General features: G+C 34.0%; 1 protein-coding gene across 2 annotated transcripts in view; it reads right to left on the reverse strand.

The window, feature by feature from the left end:
* LOC128163730 (organic cation transporter-like protein) overlaps positions 1-17,811 on the reverse strand; it is a 23,670-nt gene extending 5,859 nt beyond the window's left edge. For both annotated transcript variants that reach the window (XM_052827382.1, XM_052827381.1), the window contains exons 1-14: positions 17,721-17,811; positions 17,307-17,485; positions 12,405-12,600; positions 12,162-12,262; positions 11,868-12,022; positions 10,790-10,958; positions 10,219-10,440; positions 9,799-10,022; positions 9,436-9,617; positions 9,113-9,249; positions 4,024-4,219; positions 3,216-3,316; positions 1,765-1,919; positions 1,458-1,626 (exon numbers count right to left, since the gene is read on the reverse strand). In XM_052827382.1, the coding sequence (XP_052683342.1) occupies positions 1,458-1,626; positions 1,765-1,919; positions 3,216-3,316; positions 4,024-4,219; positions 9,113-9,249; positions 9,436-9,617; positions 9,799-10,022; positions 10,219-10,440; positions 10,790-10,958; positions 11,868-12,022; positions 12,162-12,262; positions 12,405-12,600; positions 17,307-17,449 (2,150 nt within the window). In that variant the 5' untranslated portion in view covers positions 17,450-17,485; positions 17,721-17,811. The remainder of the gene's footprint in view (positions 1-1,457; positions 1,627-1,764; positions 1,920-3,215; positions 3,317-4,023; positions 4,220-9,112; positions 9,250-9,435; positions 9,618-9,798; positions 10,023-10,218; positions 10,441-10,789; positions 10,959-11,867; positions 12,023-12,161; positions 12,263-12,404; positions 12,601-17,306; positions 17,486-17,720) is intronic.
* Between the last annotated feature and the right edge of the window lie 960 nt (positions 17,812-18,771).

Raw genomic sequence — 18,771 nt, forward strand, 5'->3', positions numbered from 1 at the left:
TTTCTGAGAAATTGTATGGATCCAGGCAAGATTGAACTCTTGTCTTGTTCAACCAAACGCTCGGCTGTCCCCGTTTATCTCCGAATAGCAAGAGAGACTCTGTTTTGTCGGATATTAACGGAGACATCCAAGCGTCCGGTTGAACGAGACTACATTGAACTCTAGCGTAGGATTACATACGACTTTAAAGAATATCTAAACTGTTTGTACTATTTAAAATCTTACTATTTTCATGGTATTAATAAATAAGTTTTCTTGAAAAACAATGCTTTAGAATACATAGCATCGAATTTATCGATTATTTTCAAGAACTAAGTGTTATCAGCGGTATTGATTTGTGCTTAGGTCCAAACACTGTTTCACTTTCGCTTTGCCCGAGTAAGTGCATAGGAGAGTTGATTAAAATCAACTCCCAAAAATAACTTAATTTTGTTCAATTCAACGCTGACAATAAGTTGGTATACTTTATTATCATTTCAAAGAAAAAATATTTGCAAATTTATATGCTTTTTGGGAGTTGATTTTAATCAACTCTCCTATGCAGTTACTCAGGCAAACCGAAAGTGAAACAGTGTTTGGACCAAAGCACAAATCAACACCGCTGACATCATTTAGTTCTAATCGATAAATTCGATGTAATGAGTTCTTAAGCATGGTTTTTCAAGGAAACTTATTTATAGATACCTTGTAAATAGTCAGATTTTAAATGATACGAACAATCTAGATAATTTTTGAAGTCGTACATTTTATATATTCCTACGCTAGAGCTCGCTCAACCAGACGCTCGACTGTCTCCGTAAATCTCCGACAAGCAGCGATTTTCTCTTGCTTGTCGGTGATTAACGGATACAGCTAAGAGTCTGATTGAACGGGACTAGAGTTCAATATTGCTTGGATCCATACAATTTCTCGTAACTATTCCGATTACTGATACGTAGTTTGATGGAATAGATCTTTGAATATTATTATATACAACATGATTCATATTGGGTTTTCACGAAATTCCTGTGCATGGGAGAATTCATAGTATAAAAAATGTGCGTAATTCAAATACATATAGAAAAGTACTTGCCATGCAAAATAACATATCACTGATTTTAAAATAAACAATAATCGATAAAATCAACTCCCATCAGTTCTTCAGTACTTTGATTTTAATTTGCAAAGAACGCACATTAATTGGCATGTAATAATAAAATGATTTAATTTGATCTGATAAGGTGATAGCCAAAAGTTTCCTTTCTCTACATGTCTTCCAATTGTCTCCACCAGATTTTTTTTGTCTTGATTTGAACACAAATAAGGTACATATTTTATACGCCAAAACACCACGTAGCCTTAACATTATTGGATAATGAAAAATTCAAAACTCAAATGAACAACAGTGATGACTTCAGCATCAATAATGTATTTGTAGACTGTTTACTAGTATACAAAAAGAAAGAAAAGAGACTTACATCCAAAATACAAGAGGTGGAATAGTTGGTATGGCAAGCCACAACATCAAATAAAACCAATTTCTCTCAAAATAGACCAGCAGAATTAAAAGAAATTCTCCAAAGCACCACAAAATCTTAGATAGGTTGGCGGCGAAGACCCTGTCTACCGGTCCGACCAATTCTATTACTGTGTGAAGTACAGAACGATAAACTATCAAATAACAAATTAAATTAAACCAAGGTTTCTTTCCTGTTGATGTAATTAGAATTGCAACAATGATTGTAATTTAACAGTGACTGAAACATTGCAGAAAACTCGTTCTACCTATTACAAATGCAACCTGGTAGAAAGCCATTGCACACAGCCCTTCAAAAAATCTCAAAGCTGCAAACATAGGGATACTGACGGAGAACGGGATGGAAAAGACAACCACAACACTCAATGTGCACAGACCAAGCAGCATGGGTCTACGTCCGAAGCTGAAAGAAATAAAGATACATGAATGTAGATGATAGAGAGAGAGAAAGAGAGAGAGAGAGAAAGAGAGAGAGAGAGAGAGAGAGAGAGAGAGAGAATAAATTGAAGTCATATCCCTGAAAATCAGGGAGTGAGTATATTAGTGTCAATTCGTTCTCAGTGTAGTTTATTGGGATTTTATTTGATAACATGTACACAACGGTCCAGATTTAGAGTGCATTGGGTGTATAATTGGTGTTTATAAGGATTTGAAAGAACACTGGGATATTATATAAATAGTGCCTGTTTGGGAGGGTAACAGTTGAAATTGACACCCCGAGAAAACCAATGTCAACCGACGCAAAGTGGAGGTTGACAATGGTTTTCGAGGGGTGTCAATTTCAATTGTTATACTTTCATGTTAAATACTGAAATCTGATTAATTAAGACGCAGTTCATAATCCGTTCTATTACCCTCAGCGATAGCAACGCACTTAGCAACGGGTAACATTACAAATTGTTACATGCGCGAAAATTATGCGCGTACGGTTCGCTGTAGAATTCACGTTATTCCTATATAAAAGCAGTAAAATTTTCTTAAAAATTAAAACATTCAGTATAACAAAATAAATAGTGCCTGTTTGGGAGGATTACAGTTGAAATTGACACCCCGAGAAAACCAATGTCAACCGACGCTTCGCGTCGGTTGACATTGGTTTTCTCGGGGTGTCAATTTCAACTGTTACCCTCCCAAACAGGCACTATTTATATACTGTTATCCTCCCAAACAGGCACTATTTATTTTGTTATACTGAATGTCTTAATTTTGAAGAAAATTTTACTGCTTTTATAGAGGAATAACGTGAATTCTACAGCGAACCGTACGCGCATAATTTTCGCGCATGTAACAAATCGTAATGTTACCCGTTGCTAAGTGCATTGCTATCGCTGAGGGTAATAGAACGGATTATGAACTGCGTCTTAACCAATCAGATTTCAGTATTTAACATGAAAGTATAACAATACGATATGTCATTTCATTGTTTTAATGTTGGTTTTGTGATCTTCTTAGATACCATTGGGTTCCTCGAAGAAATTAATTTATAATTAATTGGTGTTCACTTGAATATGATATTTATTTAAGTATCATGAGATTCTTTGGACTTCGTTTGATTCAAGGAATTATCAATACACCAGGGTTTAATTGGAATAACTTGAGGTTCATTTGGTTAAAAAATGTCGGTTTTCATTTAAAAGATGGGTAAAATTATCAACTAAAATTATTCAAGTTTGTAATATCTCGTGAACATTGAACTTACATGTCAGAAAATTGTGATACCACTGATGCCACCAGAAATCCAAACAAATAGGATGTTTTGAGATGGGAACGAAGGAAAATATTGTCGCACACAAGGTTAAACTAAAAGATAACAAGAGCCATTTCGCTCACCTTAGCGACAATGTTCTACCGAAGGTACTTAAAAGTTATTGTTGCAAACAATGACAACAACGACAAATGCCAGACAAACCTTGATTAGAAAAGTTATAAGCAAAAGCAAAGGAAAATTTAATATTTCTCAATGTAAATACATTATATGTATACGTGAACAAAATGAGCATACGAAAAAAGTTGTTACAAAAATTTAACAACTCTTTTCTTATGTTCATTTTGCGATAAGCCACTGACAAACTGGTTTGGCGTAAAGATCTCATTTTCGTTAACAAACCTTTAAAAAAATATGAACGAGACGATACTGTTCTGGCACACTTCCGAAATTTCTCAAAGTTTTATTTACAGCAGAAAAAAGTATACTTTAAAAGGACTTAAACACGATTAGAGTTCATAATATTAAAACAAGAATGGTTATTATGCGTATTTTTAATGTTTTGTCAAAATTTGAAAGTCAAATATTGAGTTATAAGCAAGATACAGAACTTGGAATTCTTTGTTTTGTAAACAAAGCTCGAGCCTTGTTATTGTTTACATATCTTTTTTATTGGTATTTGTTATAGTTAAATGTTGTTTTCTTCTGTTAATAATGTTATTTATTTTTATCTTAAATCGTGTATAAGTCTCTTTAACCTTAAGGATTCATTTACACCTATAAAATATAATTTTGTACTCACATCTGACGTCACAGTTCGAATGTACTGTGATTGGTCATAAACCCATTCAGAACACTTCTGCTCTGTTCCATTAACTATGATGGTGCATTCTGCATATGATCCCTCGGGTGTTCTAGGAATTGTTCTGTTTATAATCTCCTGATGACTAGCAGACTGTACAGCATACGTGTCATTCTCGTAAGATGGAATTTTACATCTTTAAAGTATAATTACATGTATTTCTTTAGTCTATAATCTTTTTCCATTCGGAAATACTAGGGACACTTCGAACATTATTTTAACATTAACATCCGGGTTCTTAATATTGTTTGCAATGCAAAATCCCCGTAAACTTTCTTTTTCGGTTGTGTATTGAAACCGGAATTGGTAGAGATGGGCGTTTAAGAATAGAAAATCTGGACTTTTTTCATTCTAGTGGCCCTACCCTATAGCATGAACCCCTGATCCAGGGGCCATGAATTTCACCAAGTTTGGTATAGGGTTTCATTGACATTATAACCATGCATTGAGTTTTTTCCAGATGCGTACAGAGAAGAAGATTTTTGAAAATTTGGCTTTTTTTGCTTATTTTGCCCCGCCTGTGCCTGCCACCCCCCTTTCGGGGGGGGGGGGGGGGGTTAGAACCATGAACTTCACAATTGAGAGTACTCTAACCATAGAAATGCTTCACATTAAAAAATGGTAAGAATTGGCCTTGTAAGTTTTAAAGAAGAAGTTAAAAATGTTAAATTGTTAACGCACGACGCACGACAACTAAGAACACCAATTGCAATAGCCAGCTAAGTGACTAAGGTGACCTAGAAAAATCATAGTTTACGAAACTAATGTACAGATCACAGAAGCAAGCATTATCTTTACTCATATTTTAACATATAACTGAGACTGGGTCTGTTCCGGAATGCATGTCTCTGATAAGCACCAGTGCTCAATAGTGGCTATAAATAGTTTGACCTACTCCATGCAATTTAACTCAAGTTTATTTGATTCCGTACACATGCGTACTTCTATTATACTAATATACAGACCGTGGGTAATGGCTATGTGCAGTGGTAATGGATTGTAATCATTACGTGTTTTTGAAAGTAAAGCAAGTAATTTGTAATGCACTCATTTTTCAATTACAGGTAATTGTAAAGTAATGCATTACTTCCATAAACATTCCAGTAATACTTTTCAATTTCATTTGTGTTACATTTAGCCATTAATTTAATGAAATAATATGATACCCCTTTCAATGAATTTGATAAAGAGTTTTAAAAAAAATTAATTCAAAAATTAACAGGAGGCCCATGGGCCACATCGCTCACCTGTACAACAGTCCCTTGTAAATTCTATTTCATAGCATATGCTATTTCTATTCTAAACTTTCAATCCCTTTCTGGGGCCCTATTATTGTCCGGGGTTGGCTTTAACAAATTAGAATCAACTCATTTTAAGAATATTTGTGTAGTAATCTCACAAATGGTAGCAATGTAGTTCTTGTGAGGAAGATTTTTAAACATTATCCCAATATATTTCTATGTTAAACTTTGAACCCCTTCTGGGGCTCCAGTGTTCGTCCGGGGTAACGACTTTTGCACTTTAGAATTTTCACAATTTAAGGACCATTGCATAGTTATCTCACAAACTGTAACATTGTAGTTCTCAAGAAGACTTTTAAACATGTTTCCTTTAAACTTTGAACCCCTCTCAGTGTCCCAGTATAAAACCAGAGGTAACGATTTTAACAGTTTAGAATCGACAAAAGCCAAGGATATATTAATAGTAATATCCTAAACTGTTGGATTTTAGTTCTTGAGAAAAAGATTTTTAAACATTTTTCTATATATGTTAAACTTTAAACCCCGTCTGTGGCCCAAGTTTTGGTCCTGGGGTCATGGTTTTTACAATTTAGAATCTTCACTATATATACAAGCTTTTGTTTAAATATTGGCATTTCTGATGCAGTGCTTCTTGAGAAGAAGATATTTAAAGACACGCACCCTATACTCAGTGTTTCGCAATTATCCCCCTTTTAAAAAGGGTTACGTCCTTCATTTTAACAATTTAGAATCCCCTTCACATATTGATAAGGATGCTTTGTACCAAGTTTAGTTAAAAATGGCCCAGTTGTTTTTGAGAAGAAGTCAAAATGGTGAAAAGTTCACAGACGGACAGACAGATCAACGGGCAACCGGTGATCAGAAAAGCTCACTTGAACCCTCGGTTCAGGTGAGCTAGATATATATTCTTGAAATTGAAGAAGACTCATATCTTTTTTGACGTGTTTACATATATTTTATTGTCACCTCTAAACTTTCAACAATTTTTACTCAGGGGTTGAGTTGTCACTAAAAACTTAATGCTTTGCGTAAATTTGTTTATTTTTTGATGTTCAAAATTAATGGTCATTCACTGAAAAAGTAGGTTATTGTCCTACTTATTTGAAATTTAAAAAATAACACTACAATCAAAGGTCTATAACACACAGTCGATTATTTTTCATTATCATCTAAGGATTTTTTTTTCATTCTGAGTAAAGGTTATTCTTAACGCATTGCAATTCAAAATAGCTGACCCTAGGTTTGCTATATAGACCATGTTAAATGAACAATACATCATTCGAGAGAAATTCATTGCTGGTTTTATAAAGTTTTCGAAAGTAAATGCAAAAACAGCAGATAAATTATTCTCTCACATGCAGGGATGTGAATATTTTAGTAATAAGTTAAAAAAATCAAAGCGGAATTGCATGAACGAGGAATTGAATCAACGCAAGAAAAGTTTGGTGTTGGATATACTGGTATCCAATTGCAAAATAAGGTTATTCATTTAATTGAGAATTTTGATAAATCATGTAATCATATTAAACATAATTAACCGAGATTGTAAAAAAAAAAGAAAGAAAAACAAAGATGCGCAGCCCAGTAGGAAAAGAATTAAATGCAAATGAGAAGGTGTTTATGTTAAATGAGAAAGAGATACCTGTGCGGAATATTGCCTAATATAAAACTCGTTGCCGGAGCTCCAAACCCAGTTAGAAGCAATGGTATAGACATCAGGAACAACACACGTCTTTGAAATTTACCAAATGATCCCAACTCTTGGATGACATCGTCATAATCCATGTTTTAACGATGAATCCCTAGTTTCAACTTATCGGGTCGCGGTAAGAGTAAGATTAAGTAGGTCAAATCTTTAAGCATTTCCAAGTTCGATGTCCTGATTAGCGCAACAGACGTTTTTTTCTCGCATTATTATGGAAGGGAATTACCGCCAAAATTCTATGTATCTTGCTTTTATTCTTATTATGCTTACTTCTTTATTCTTCTTTACATTTACACTTGCATGTCATTTTATTGTTTGTATATTCATGCTTATCTAATTTCACTTTGATTCTCTTTGATCCGTCATTGTTTGCTTAATTCTATGTTGCAACATTCTCTTCTTATTCGTGTTAATTCTTTCTTCTATCTCTGTTACAAACGTGAATTCAAACACACAAAACATCAAGCACTTTCAATAAAGACGAATACATGTTGCATGAATTGAATGCTGCATTATGACGCCAAGCGGCAGTGTGCGCGCTTCATTATATAAGATAATGCGAGAAAAATAATCACTCATTATATACTCGTGTGGCATGGCGAAATTCCACCTCCGGGCCAAGATTCACAGTCTAGGACTCGGCAGAGCCTCATCCTAGACCGTGAATCTTGTCCCCTCGGTGGAATTTCACTATCCCACACTCGTCATAATGAATGATTCTATTACTCTTATATTACTATGATTGAGACAAATAGTTGTTTTTATAACAAGATGTGCAAAAACTAAACGTCAATGGAATTCTTTTTTACAGAAGTTTGATTTTTTTGCAAACACGTGACGTAAACTTCAAGTTCAGAAACGTAGGCATGAGACATGATTAGTATTACCAGAAATGAAAACAAACGGAATAAGTAATTCAGTCTCTATGTGTACCGCGATCTTCGTATTTCAAGTGTGTTACATTAAAAATGCATCAGTATAAGTATAGTTCGTGGCAAAATTTAGTCAAATAAATAATTTTGTGTTTAATAGTATTCTACAATTTATTTTTATATACAAACATCGGAATCAATACAGGCGTTCACCGAAAACCACATGGTACATAAACAAATATCACATGACAAGAAGTTTATTCGCATGATTCCAGTTTTTGGTAAGGCTCTAGTGAACTAGTAGTTAAACATCGCAGACATAAATTGAAGATAAGAAAATAATGAGAAAAATATTCTGCTTAAATGTAATACATGTGATACATACAAAATCCATTTACCAAGTTATATCAAATGTAAAGATATAGAAATACTTGTTATATTTTTTCTTTCCAACTGTCGATTTGAGACTATAACAATCGTTCAGTAAATTGACTGACATGTTTAGTTCGGTCATATTAAGCATAATTCTAGCTATGAGAATGTAGAGTTGTGAAGAAACAAACCTTGTAATAGTTTTCAAATTGTCAAAAATTATTAATCTTATTTAAATTGCTTAAAACACAACACTCTTTTTTCGTTCGCAGATCCAAACTGCGTTGTACACAGATAGATTTTATATTTCAAAAACTGTCAAATGAAAATATGACGTTACTGTAAAATAAAAAATAAACAAAAATACAATTCATGATATTATAAGCAAAAACAAAAAACAAAAACAAAAAAACAACAAACGAATACATCATTCACATTCTTTATCCTGCAATGATTTTCGTGCATGACTATGGGTTAAGGGCGTTGAAACTAAATGTTCCTCGTCTTGCATTACTTCTTGAGATTCATTCCTTTAAAGTTTGCAATATATATATATATATATGTACTTTGATCTTTGATTAAATTTAATCTAGTGTAAAAAAAATCCTAATAAACGAAACATTACTTGTGGTACACAAAAGCAAGTAGTGTATGGGCAATCAATTCATCTATTTTACTGTTATATATTAGGGAGATGGTTTATACATGCTTTGCCTGTTACCCAAACCGTACGAGTTTAAAAACTTATGTTTTAATATAAACATACTGCTAAACATCTCTCATATAGTCTAATTAACACATAGAATAAAATAGCTTACCCTTGCCCCGCCTCTTCCACGGTTTCAGTCAGTTTCCGTTTGTTTGTCTCTGGCAGTCTGAGGGACACCAGTCCTACAGTGATAGTCAGGACCGCGTACACAATCAGGGGCAGCATCTTACCCAGCTTTCCATCAGTCTGGCGAATAACACATATAGTCATGACCAGCATCGTATTGCCCATAAATCAAATAAAATCGTCTTAATTAAAAATTGTTTGTTTGAAAAATGAACATAAAGCTTCAGAAGCAGTATTTTACTAATCACTGAAATATTATATACAGTGTATTTTATGACAATGACAATGCATACGAACATTACGTACTATGTCGTACAAATAAGGGGAGATCATGGACCCGATCCTAGCTCCCATGTTAACTGTTCCAATGATAATACTTCTTACGACAGTGGGAAACAGTTCACCCGTGTACACGTAGAGAACGGCGAAAAGCGCGGAAATACCAAACCTCGAAACCAAAGCTACCAAGATGTGAAGCCAATACAAAGCTGAAAAATTAACTTTTTGATATTAGGGTTGTTTTTTCTCTTCCGTCTCATTAAATATTCAATTTTTACCTCGTTAAGAATTTTTAAACTTGCAAAAATCTGATGAATCTGAAAGTTAAAAAAAATCAGACAACAAAACTAAACGGAGATGATATATTGAATATAATGCAGTTTGACTCACAGTGCTCTGCAAATTGAATCAACATGATAGATCCTATCGATGCAATACAGCAGCCAAATATGGATACCAAATGCACCGGTCTTCTTCCAGTAATGTTTAAGAAAAAAATCACACTAGTTCCGGCCAGTTCCATCAAAACCAATAGTGCAAAGTTCTCGTACATATTACCGCCCAAAGAACCGACATTTGTTGTTAATCCGTAGTATATAAAAGACACTACAAACCTATCAAAAGTACATACTGTCAGTGTGCCAAACGATGTTCTAACATTATTCGAATAAACTAAACGTAACTTGAACTATGTTAAAATAACTTTTCTACATATAAAAGCAGTTAACATGGAAGTTTTTTTTCCGGTGTACTGAGATATAATACAGTGCCGTTGTTTAATCAAAATAGAACAGGAAAAATATGTTTTACCAGTTGCTGGTGATGATTGCTAGTCTTTTAAGGAGGAGTTTTGAATGAAATAATTCACGTAGGATGACGCGTATTCCGGGATCCGGTTCCTTTTTTATTTTACTGGCGTCAAATTTCTTCTGCGCGTTGTTCGCCCTGGCCATTTTTGTCAGTATTTTAGAAGCTTCTGTAGTTCTTCCTCTGGCCAGCAACCATCTTGGAGACTCTGTGATCACACCAGGGCTTTGAAATACAGATACATATTGAAATCCATAGGTTACCTATATATGCAGATGTTTAACCACTGAATGTCTTAAGTTTCTTAAATTCATACCGCAGAAGCTATAGTCCAAAAAGAAGTAAGTCCTGATTTACGCTGGGCGTAGAGTTAGGACGGGCATACGCCTTTTTTGCGAAACCTTCAGGACCTTTCCAATTTTATTTCGTAATTTTAAAATTAAGTAAAATAATGCATAGAGACATTTTGCTGTCATATGTAATCTTGCATCATTGTAAAAAAGACACCCAACTGACGATGCATTTGTTTGTGTATTACAATATACAAAAGAATGATGATGGTAAAAGCTCTCACATCCAGAGTACTAATGATGGGATTGTTGGTACGGCAAGCCACAGCATTAGATAAAACCAGTTCCTTTCACAGTAAACAAGAAGAGTAAAGAGAAACAAGCCAAAGCACCATGCTATCAACGACCAGTTGGCGACATAAACCCTTGGCACAGGACCAACTAGTTCTATAACTGTTGAGAAAAGATAAATCATTGTTACCTTATCATAAATGAGAACTTTGGAGTTTAAACTACAGAAATAAAAAATAAAAGATAAAAATAAACATGAAAACAATTAATTTAAGGAAAAATAGACGAGCAGTTGGGACTTTTTGTAACAGTGAATGTTTTGAAAGAATCATTTCTCAGGAGTGATAAATCAGTCAGATATTATATGATACTTTTAAATAAACATCTGAACGATTTTATCCTTATTGTTTACGTAAATGTTATATTTATCGATTGCTTTTTAAGAAATATTGAAAACGAATCTATATCATTAATTGTATACGATATTCTCCACCGTAAAATATTGAAATAATCTATCTTTAAACTCTTAAATTTTTTATTAGTTACATGTAAGTCCTAAGTTAAATAATCTAAGTGTAAGCTTTAAGAGATAAGTTGTTTCAAGTCATTTACGTACGATACCATTATGTGAAGCTATATCAGTCAAGATTAGTGAAAATAAGTTCTTTGAAAAAAAAGAACGCTTTTTGAAAATTATTTTGTTATCAACCAGTTATTAAAATATCTGAATAAATATACCGTAAGTATTTATCAAATTCAAAAATTTAAAATCAAACACAAAGGATAATCAATATTTTGACATTATTATAAACATTTATAGTACATTTTTACATTTTTAATTGATCAGGCCTCTTTTAAAGGAAGAGTTGTGATAGGCGTTTGCATCAGACTATGGATAGTTTGTTTAAATGAATTTTACTATATCTATTTTAATTTGGTTATAATCTAGGAATGGAGTTTTTATGGAGTTTAGTTTCGTTTCCGAATTTCTCTAAATAGGTTGGCAAACGTAAGATTTTCCCAAACAGTTTTTTTATTTTAAAAAATCAAAGAATAAGTGACGAGTTTTACCCATAACAAATGCAACTTGATAACTGGCCAAATTACACAGTCCCTCAAAAAACCTCAAAGCAGCAAACATAGGAACGCTGATGGAGAACGGGATGGAGAAGACAACAATGACATTCAACGTGTAGAGACCCAGAAGCATGGGTCGTCGTCCGAAACTGAAAGATAAAGGAAAAGTCAACTGGAGAAAAATTGTTAGAATTTGTTACGCAACAACCGTTCAGAATAAAATGAAGTTATTATATGGTATTTGTACGATTACAAGTCAAACATTAATATAAACATTACGTAACTTACATATCAGATAACTGAGATACCACAGAAGCTGCCATAAATCCAAATAAGTATGTTGTTTTAAGATGAGATCGGATGATAGTATTGTCACATACAAGGTTAAACTGTAAAAATATTTGCATCCCCATATTACGAAAAAAAAACCCAAAAAACATATGATCATAAAAAAAGTTCGTTTCAGTTAAGAATATCTGCATTTGAAAAAAGGGTAGAAATATAGTAAGATATTTATTCCGAACAACTTACATCTGAGGTTACAGTTCGAATAAATTGTGATTGATCGTAAACCCACTGAGAACACTTCTGCTCTGTTCCATTAACTATGATGGTGCATTCTGCATATGATCCCTCGGAAGTTCTAGGAATTGTTCTGTTTATTATCTCCTGATGACTAACAGACTGTATGGCATACGTGTCATTCTCGTAAGATGGAATTTTACATCTTTATGATAAAAAATTAAGCAATATCAAACATTACAATTACCGGTGTAACGAAGAGTTTTGGTCCGGGCTGAAAATTTACCCAGGGGTCATTTTTCAAAGTTGAATTTAGAGATCAAAGGTGTAGAAGAGACAATACACCTGAAATATCAATTGTATCGTTAGAAAATAAGAAATAACGTTGATAGTGACAGCTGAAGTACATCAAAATCCTTTTCACATACCTAATTAATGTAATTATGAGCTTTCGGAAATTTGAGGGTCGTACAGACCGGACTAATCTTATATCGTTTATTTGTACCACGTATATTTTGATTGACATTAATTTACACGTGCTGAAAACTACAAGATCTTCGCCCGCCTACGATCATCATGGTAGACGAGGTCAAAGGGACTTTCTAAACGGAACATATCATAACTTACTCGATAATTTATCAATGGTTTACCAATCACAGTTCATTTTAAAATGAACAGACATAAATATTTCAATACTTTAAAAACTTTGAACAATTTTTACCTGGAAGAAGTAGAAAAGACATATTTTTATCAACAAACCTGTCCAGGAGAATCTTCGCGAGCCCTGCATGTGTTTTGTTTACAGTAAATACACATGCGTAATAGTATAGAAGGCTGAACCCCGTAACACGTTGCGATGCAAATATGTATGGGTTATTCGTAATTATTAATTTAAATGAAATAATTCGATTTATTTCATGGAGAAATTTGTAATTTTCCGAAAGTTCATACTTTTATGAGTAGTACAAAAATACCGAAGTCGGTTTTTTAAAAAGATGCGACGTACTAGTAGTCTCTTCACTATAAGACCGTCTGATGAAAATTGACCATCATCGTATGGTATTTTGACCATGCAACCGGTGTTGTATAGCAGTTTTTCCCCCATAGTAGCGTTTCCCCCCGGAAAATCTACTATATAGTAGCCTTTCCCCCCGGGGGGAAAAGCTAATATATAGTAGCTTTTCCCCCATAGTAGGGTTTCTCCCTCACGTTTTTGGTTCAGATTTTATAAAAAATATTTATGGAAATCCAGTAAGGATTAAAATCAATGTTTCTACACTCCCAGGTTGCATACATGTATATCTGCATTCATCTGTAAAGGTTAAGTTTCGTTTTGCCGATTTATTATTTTTATAGACAATGCTGAAAGTTGAACATGTGTGTAATGGAATTACACATAGAACTTAATTTAGGTAATTTATTGAAAAGTTATATACTTATATGCATAATTCTGTGTTCTGAAATTGTATTAAACGAGAATGTTTTAAGAATTTCTTGATAAATCTATCAGACTGTTTGTCTGTGAAAATTTCATCCAGGCTAAACCTCTGTTTTAGAGAAATTTTGTTTCTGATGTTTCAGAGCCCGATTTTTAAAATCCTATTATAATAATAATAGTGCATATTCTTTAGGGTCCAATGTCTCATAAACTAGAGATGACCATATCACCATATTTTTATTGTGGCAGTGGTTTACCACTTGAAGATGACTCTGAAAATTTCAGCCCTCAGGGTAGGGGACCTTGATGTTTCAGGGCCCGATGTTTAAAGCCCCATTATAATGATTGAATAGTGTTCTATAAGTGGGGACCCGAATCTCAAATTCTAAAGATGACCAATTACCATATTTTCACAATGATAGTGGTATACCACTAGTAGCTGACACCGAAAATTTAAGCCCCCATGCAGGGTAGGAGCCTTTGTTGTTTTCGAGCCCGATGTTTGAAATCCAATTATAAAGAATACGTATTTTTTAGGGCCCCATATCTCAAAAACTATAGATGACCACATGAACATATTTTTACGGTCATTTAAAGTAAAAAAAAATCATTTAAAAATACACAATCACTCATATATTTCTTTATCAAAATGATTGAAAAGTACGTTTAATTCTGCTGCTTTTTTTTTTATTTAGGAAATATATTTTTTGAAAAGGTACGCGTGTAAAAATCATTATTCTTCAAAACATTTAATCAATTCATAAGATGATTAATGATATAATAAATAATTAGATAAATAAATCAATGAACTTTTATTCATAAAAGGAGAAACCGAAAATAAAAAAAAGATAACCAACCTAAGCGCATATACGACTTTTTTACTTGTTAGTTGATTAGAAGAACACGCTTATATTTTAAAAAAGTCAGCTAATCACAATATATGTGTTGGTTGTTTTTTTGGTTATTTTTAATTCCACTTGTTTAATTTTGTATTTATAAATCACGTTGCAAACTTAAAAGTGGAAAAATTAGCAAATAGTGAGTGACAATATAAACATAAAGTTATATCAGGTTCTATTTCACATTCTCTAAAATAACCGGCAAAGATACCGACATTGTTCTGGTTGTGAAGACATTTATTTCATTGTTTTTTTTTCAAATGTTTACATCTTAATATCTCGCGTTTCGTAGAAATGTGCTTAAAAATGTGAATATGCGTAACTTTAAAACGTAGTGGTAAACACTAACTTTACACTTGCTTTTAATACATAATTAAAATACCCCTTACCCATGATATAGAACCCCATCAATCAAAGTAAAACTAAAACATTTCAGTTTCTCATCATATCATTGCATCCTGTCTCCCGTTTGATATTTAGAAGAAGAAATATATAATTGTTTTTAAGATCGATCGTCAATTTTAACGGTATTAATTTAAAATTTATAGCCTTTTGGACGAAGGGAGTAATACATTTCCACGTTTTCTTCCGTTCCTCTACAAAATTAAGTCAAGATTGGTCAGTTAGTTCCCTGGGAGAAGCTTATACATTGATGGTAATACATTGGAAAATTAAATTTCCAAACCGGCGAATTTTCACTCAAATGTGTTCTCACGTGTTCATAACGTCGAAGTCAAAAGTTTTAAACTGTAGATAAGCATCGATTAGATGAAAAAGATTCGATGTATTCCGAAATCCGTGTATAAGTTGTTCCAAAAAGGGGTGAGAACAGGTGAAATAAACGATGATGACCCATGCATGTTATGAAGGCGCATGCCTTAGTTCATATTTGGGGTTGAAAAACCATGTATAAACCGGCGTATTTTCACTCAAATGTGTCCTCACGTGTTCATAACGTCGAAGTCAAAACTGTAGATAAGCATCGATTAGATGAAAAAGATTCGAGGTATTCCGAAATCCGTGTAAAATTTTATTCTATGTATTAATAAATGCCATAATTATCTTTTTTTTTGTGAGAAATTAATATCATATCAGTTATTGCAAATTATTGTCACGAATGGTCCGCAATAAACATGGCCGGAAAGTAAAAATGGGGGAAAATCCACTATATAGTAGGTTTTCCGTGGGGGTAATCTGGCTATAAAAAGGGGGAAAGCCCACTATATAGTCAGCTTTCCGTGGGGGAAAAACTGCTATATAGCCATTTTTCCGGGGGGAAGAACTGCTATATAGCCATTTTTCCGGGGGGAAAGATGGCTAGGGGGAAAAGGCACTATATAACACCGGTTCTAAATTCAACAACAAATTAACAAACAATAATAAATTGATATTTATATCTTTGATTTGTTCAATCAAAAATTCTCATTTGTGTCATTTATGTATCTTTTCTTTAGATTTGTAGGTTTACATATTAATTATCTTCAATTTGTTAAACAAACAAACAAACGAACTCACTCACTCACTACTTTTTCTGCAACAGACATTTTTTTCGCGTACAATCGCTGGTTTATAAACGATACTCATATTTTATAAATAACTTTCATGGTATTCATGTATTATTGGTTACACGATATACTTACATGTAACTATTTTCATGTATTTTTTTATTTGCTTCATTGATGGGCGTAGACAAAATTTACCATACGTCATATTGTTTAGTTTTGCATTCACCCAGTAAATTGAAATTGTCATAGTGTAAATTTTTTTGGCGAGTGCATATCAAAATGTAAAATATGACATATTGTGAATTTTGTACTTACATCCGCAAAATACGTTTAAATTGGGATATTTTTAATTTTGTATCCAGTTCTGCATGATGAAATATATATTGCAACTTAATTTACACTGTCGTCATCCTGTATAAAAATTTGCTTCAATTTAACTGAGTCTTTAAATGGCTTGTCTCACAAAATCTTCACAGCTGAATATATCAACCATAACTGATTTTATTACAGAAGTTGTAAATTTCAATTTTTATAGAAATTTTGCAGATGAAAAAAATTTCAGCTCGTATTGCTTCAATTGGAGAATCACCTGCTCCCAAAACTTTAACCAGCTCTAAAAACCTACGCCTTCGCCAGCATCCAAGACCTATGGCTCAGGTTTAGCATTCAATCCTGTCAACTGTGTATGCATCATACGACGCACCATCCATGTGAGCATGGTAAAGTTTGAACCAATAGTAACTGAGATTTTACCATCAAAGGGCACCTTCTCCAAATTACTAAACCAGCTACAAAAACCTTAACCTCCTCCAGCATCTGAAACTCATGGCCCAAATTCAGCATTCAAGTCTTTCAGTCTATAGCTAGGCCCAGATGTATCATCCATACAAGTTTGGTAAAGGTAGAGCAAGTAATAATTTAGAAAACGACCTGCTTCAGAATTTTTAACCAGGTCCGGACGCCAACACAGACACTGGGGGGTATAGCATAAGGTCCCCCCCCCCCCCCCGACTTTGTATCGGAGAGCTAAAACTGATACAATTTGTCAAAAATGAAGAATTTGCACTACCTATGAGGCTGGTTAACTAATATAAAACTCGTTGCCGGAGCTCCAAATCCTGTCAGAAGCAAAGGTATCGATATGAAAAACAGGATACGTCTTTGGAATTTTCCGAACGATCCCAGTTCTTGAATGACATCATCATAATCCATCGTCTAAGACTCCTATTCAGATTCTAAAAATCTGTCCTACAATATTTTTGATTTTATTAAAAATAAAGCTTCTTTGTTTAGTTTTGCTTGGGAACCATCGTTTTATAGTGAATGCGATATTAAGAAATATCAATTTTTTCTCCTGTCTTTTATAAAATAAAGCTGACGCGTCACAACAAAAAAGGGGAAAAAATGATTTCGATTAAATAATCGTTAGAAAAGATTAAAATATATCACTTGTGATAAGAAAGCAATCAGAAAGAATATTTACCTTCTTTGTATGTACGTTATATAAATGGCGCCATTTAAAAAACCCACCTACTGGAATTAAGAACACATCCCAACTATTTTTTCAATTGATTTGTCTACTGTTTAATACAAGTTACTTGAGCATGGAATACGTTAAATATTCAGAATCAGCACTGATTATTCAAATACATGATTTTCAACTCCAAACTGAAAGAAAACGAGTAAACGTATTTCAAATGATAAAAAAAACACTAAGATATTTAATTTTCATACAGCGATAAATGATCAAGTGGCCTTGGGGCCACATCACTTACATGAGCAACAATTGCAATAATATATTGCTCTCCTTATTTACTCACCATTCCTCTCAGATATTCACTCTCCCACAACACTTGCACTCTCCCTCCCTCCACACTCGCTCACCACTCACACACTCTTCCCACTCTCTCACCACTCACACACTCTTCCCACTCTCTCACCACTCTCACAACCTTACCACTCTCTCATCACTCTCACAACCTTACCACTCTCTCACCACTCACACAACCTTACCACTCTCTCATCACTCACACAACCTAACCACTCTCTCACCACTCACACAACCTTCCCACTCTCTCATCACTCACACAACCTTACCACTCTCTCACCACTCTCACACTCTTCCCACTCTCTCACCACTCTCACACTCTTACCACTCTCTCATCACTCACACAACCTTCCCACTCTCTCATCACTCACACAACCTTACCACTCTCTCACCACTCTCACACTCTTCCCACTCTCTCACCACTCTCACACTCTTACCACTCTCTCATCACTCACACAACCTTCCCACTCTCTCATCACTCACACAACCTTACCACTCTCTCACCACTCTCACACTCTTCCCACTCTCTCACCACTCTCACACTCTTACCACTCTCTCATCACTCTCACACTCTTCCCACTCTCTCACCACTCTCACACTCTTCCCACTCTCTCATCACTCTCACACTCTTCCCACTCTCTCACCACTCACACAACCTTCCCACTCTCTCACCACTCACACAACCTTACCACTCTCTCATCACTCA

The sequence above is a fragment of the Crassostrea angulata genome, chromosome 9 (assembly GCF_025612915.1).
Source record: "Crassostrea angulata isolate pt1a10 chromosome 9, ASM2561291v2, whole genome shotgun sequence".
Taxonomy (NCBI): domain Eukaryota; kingdom Metazoa; phylum Mollusca; class Bivalvia; order Ostreida; family Ostreidae; genus Magallana; species Magallana angulata.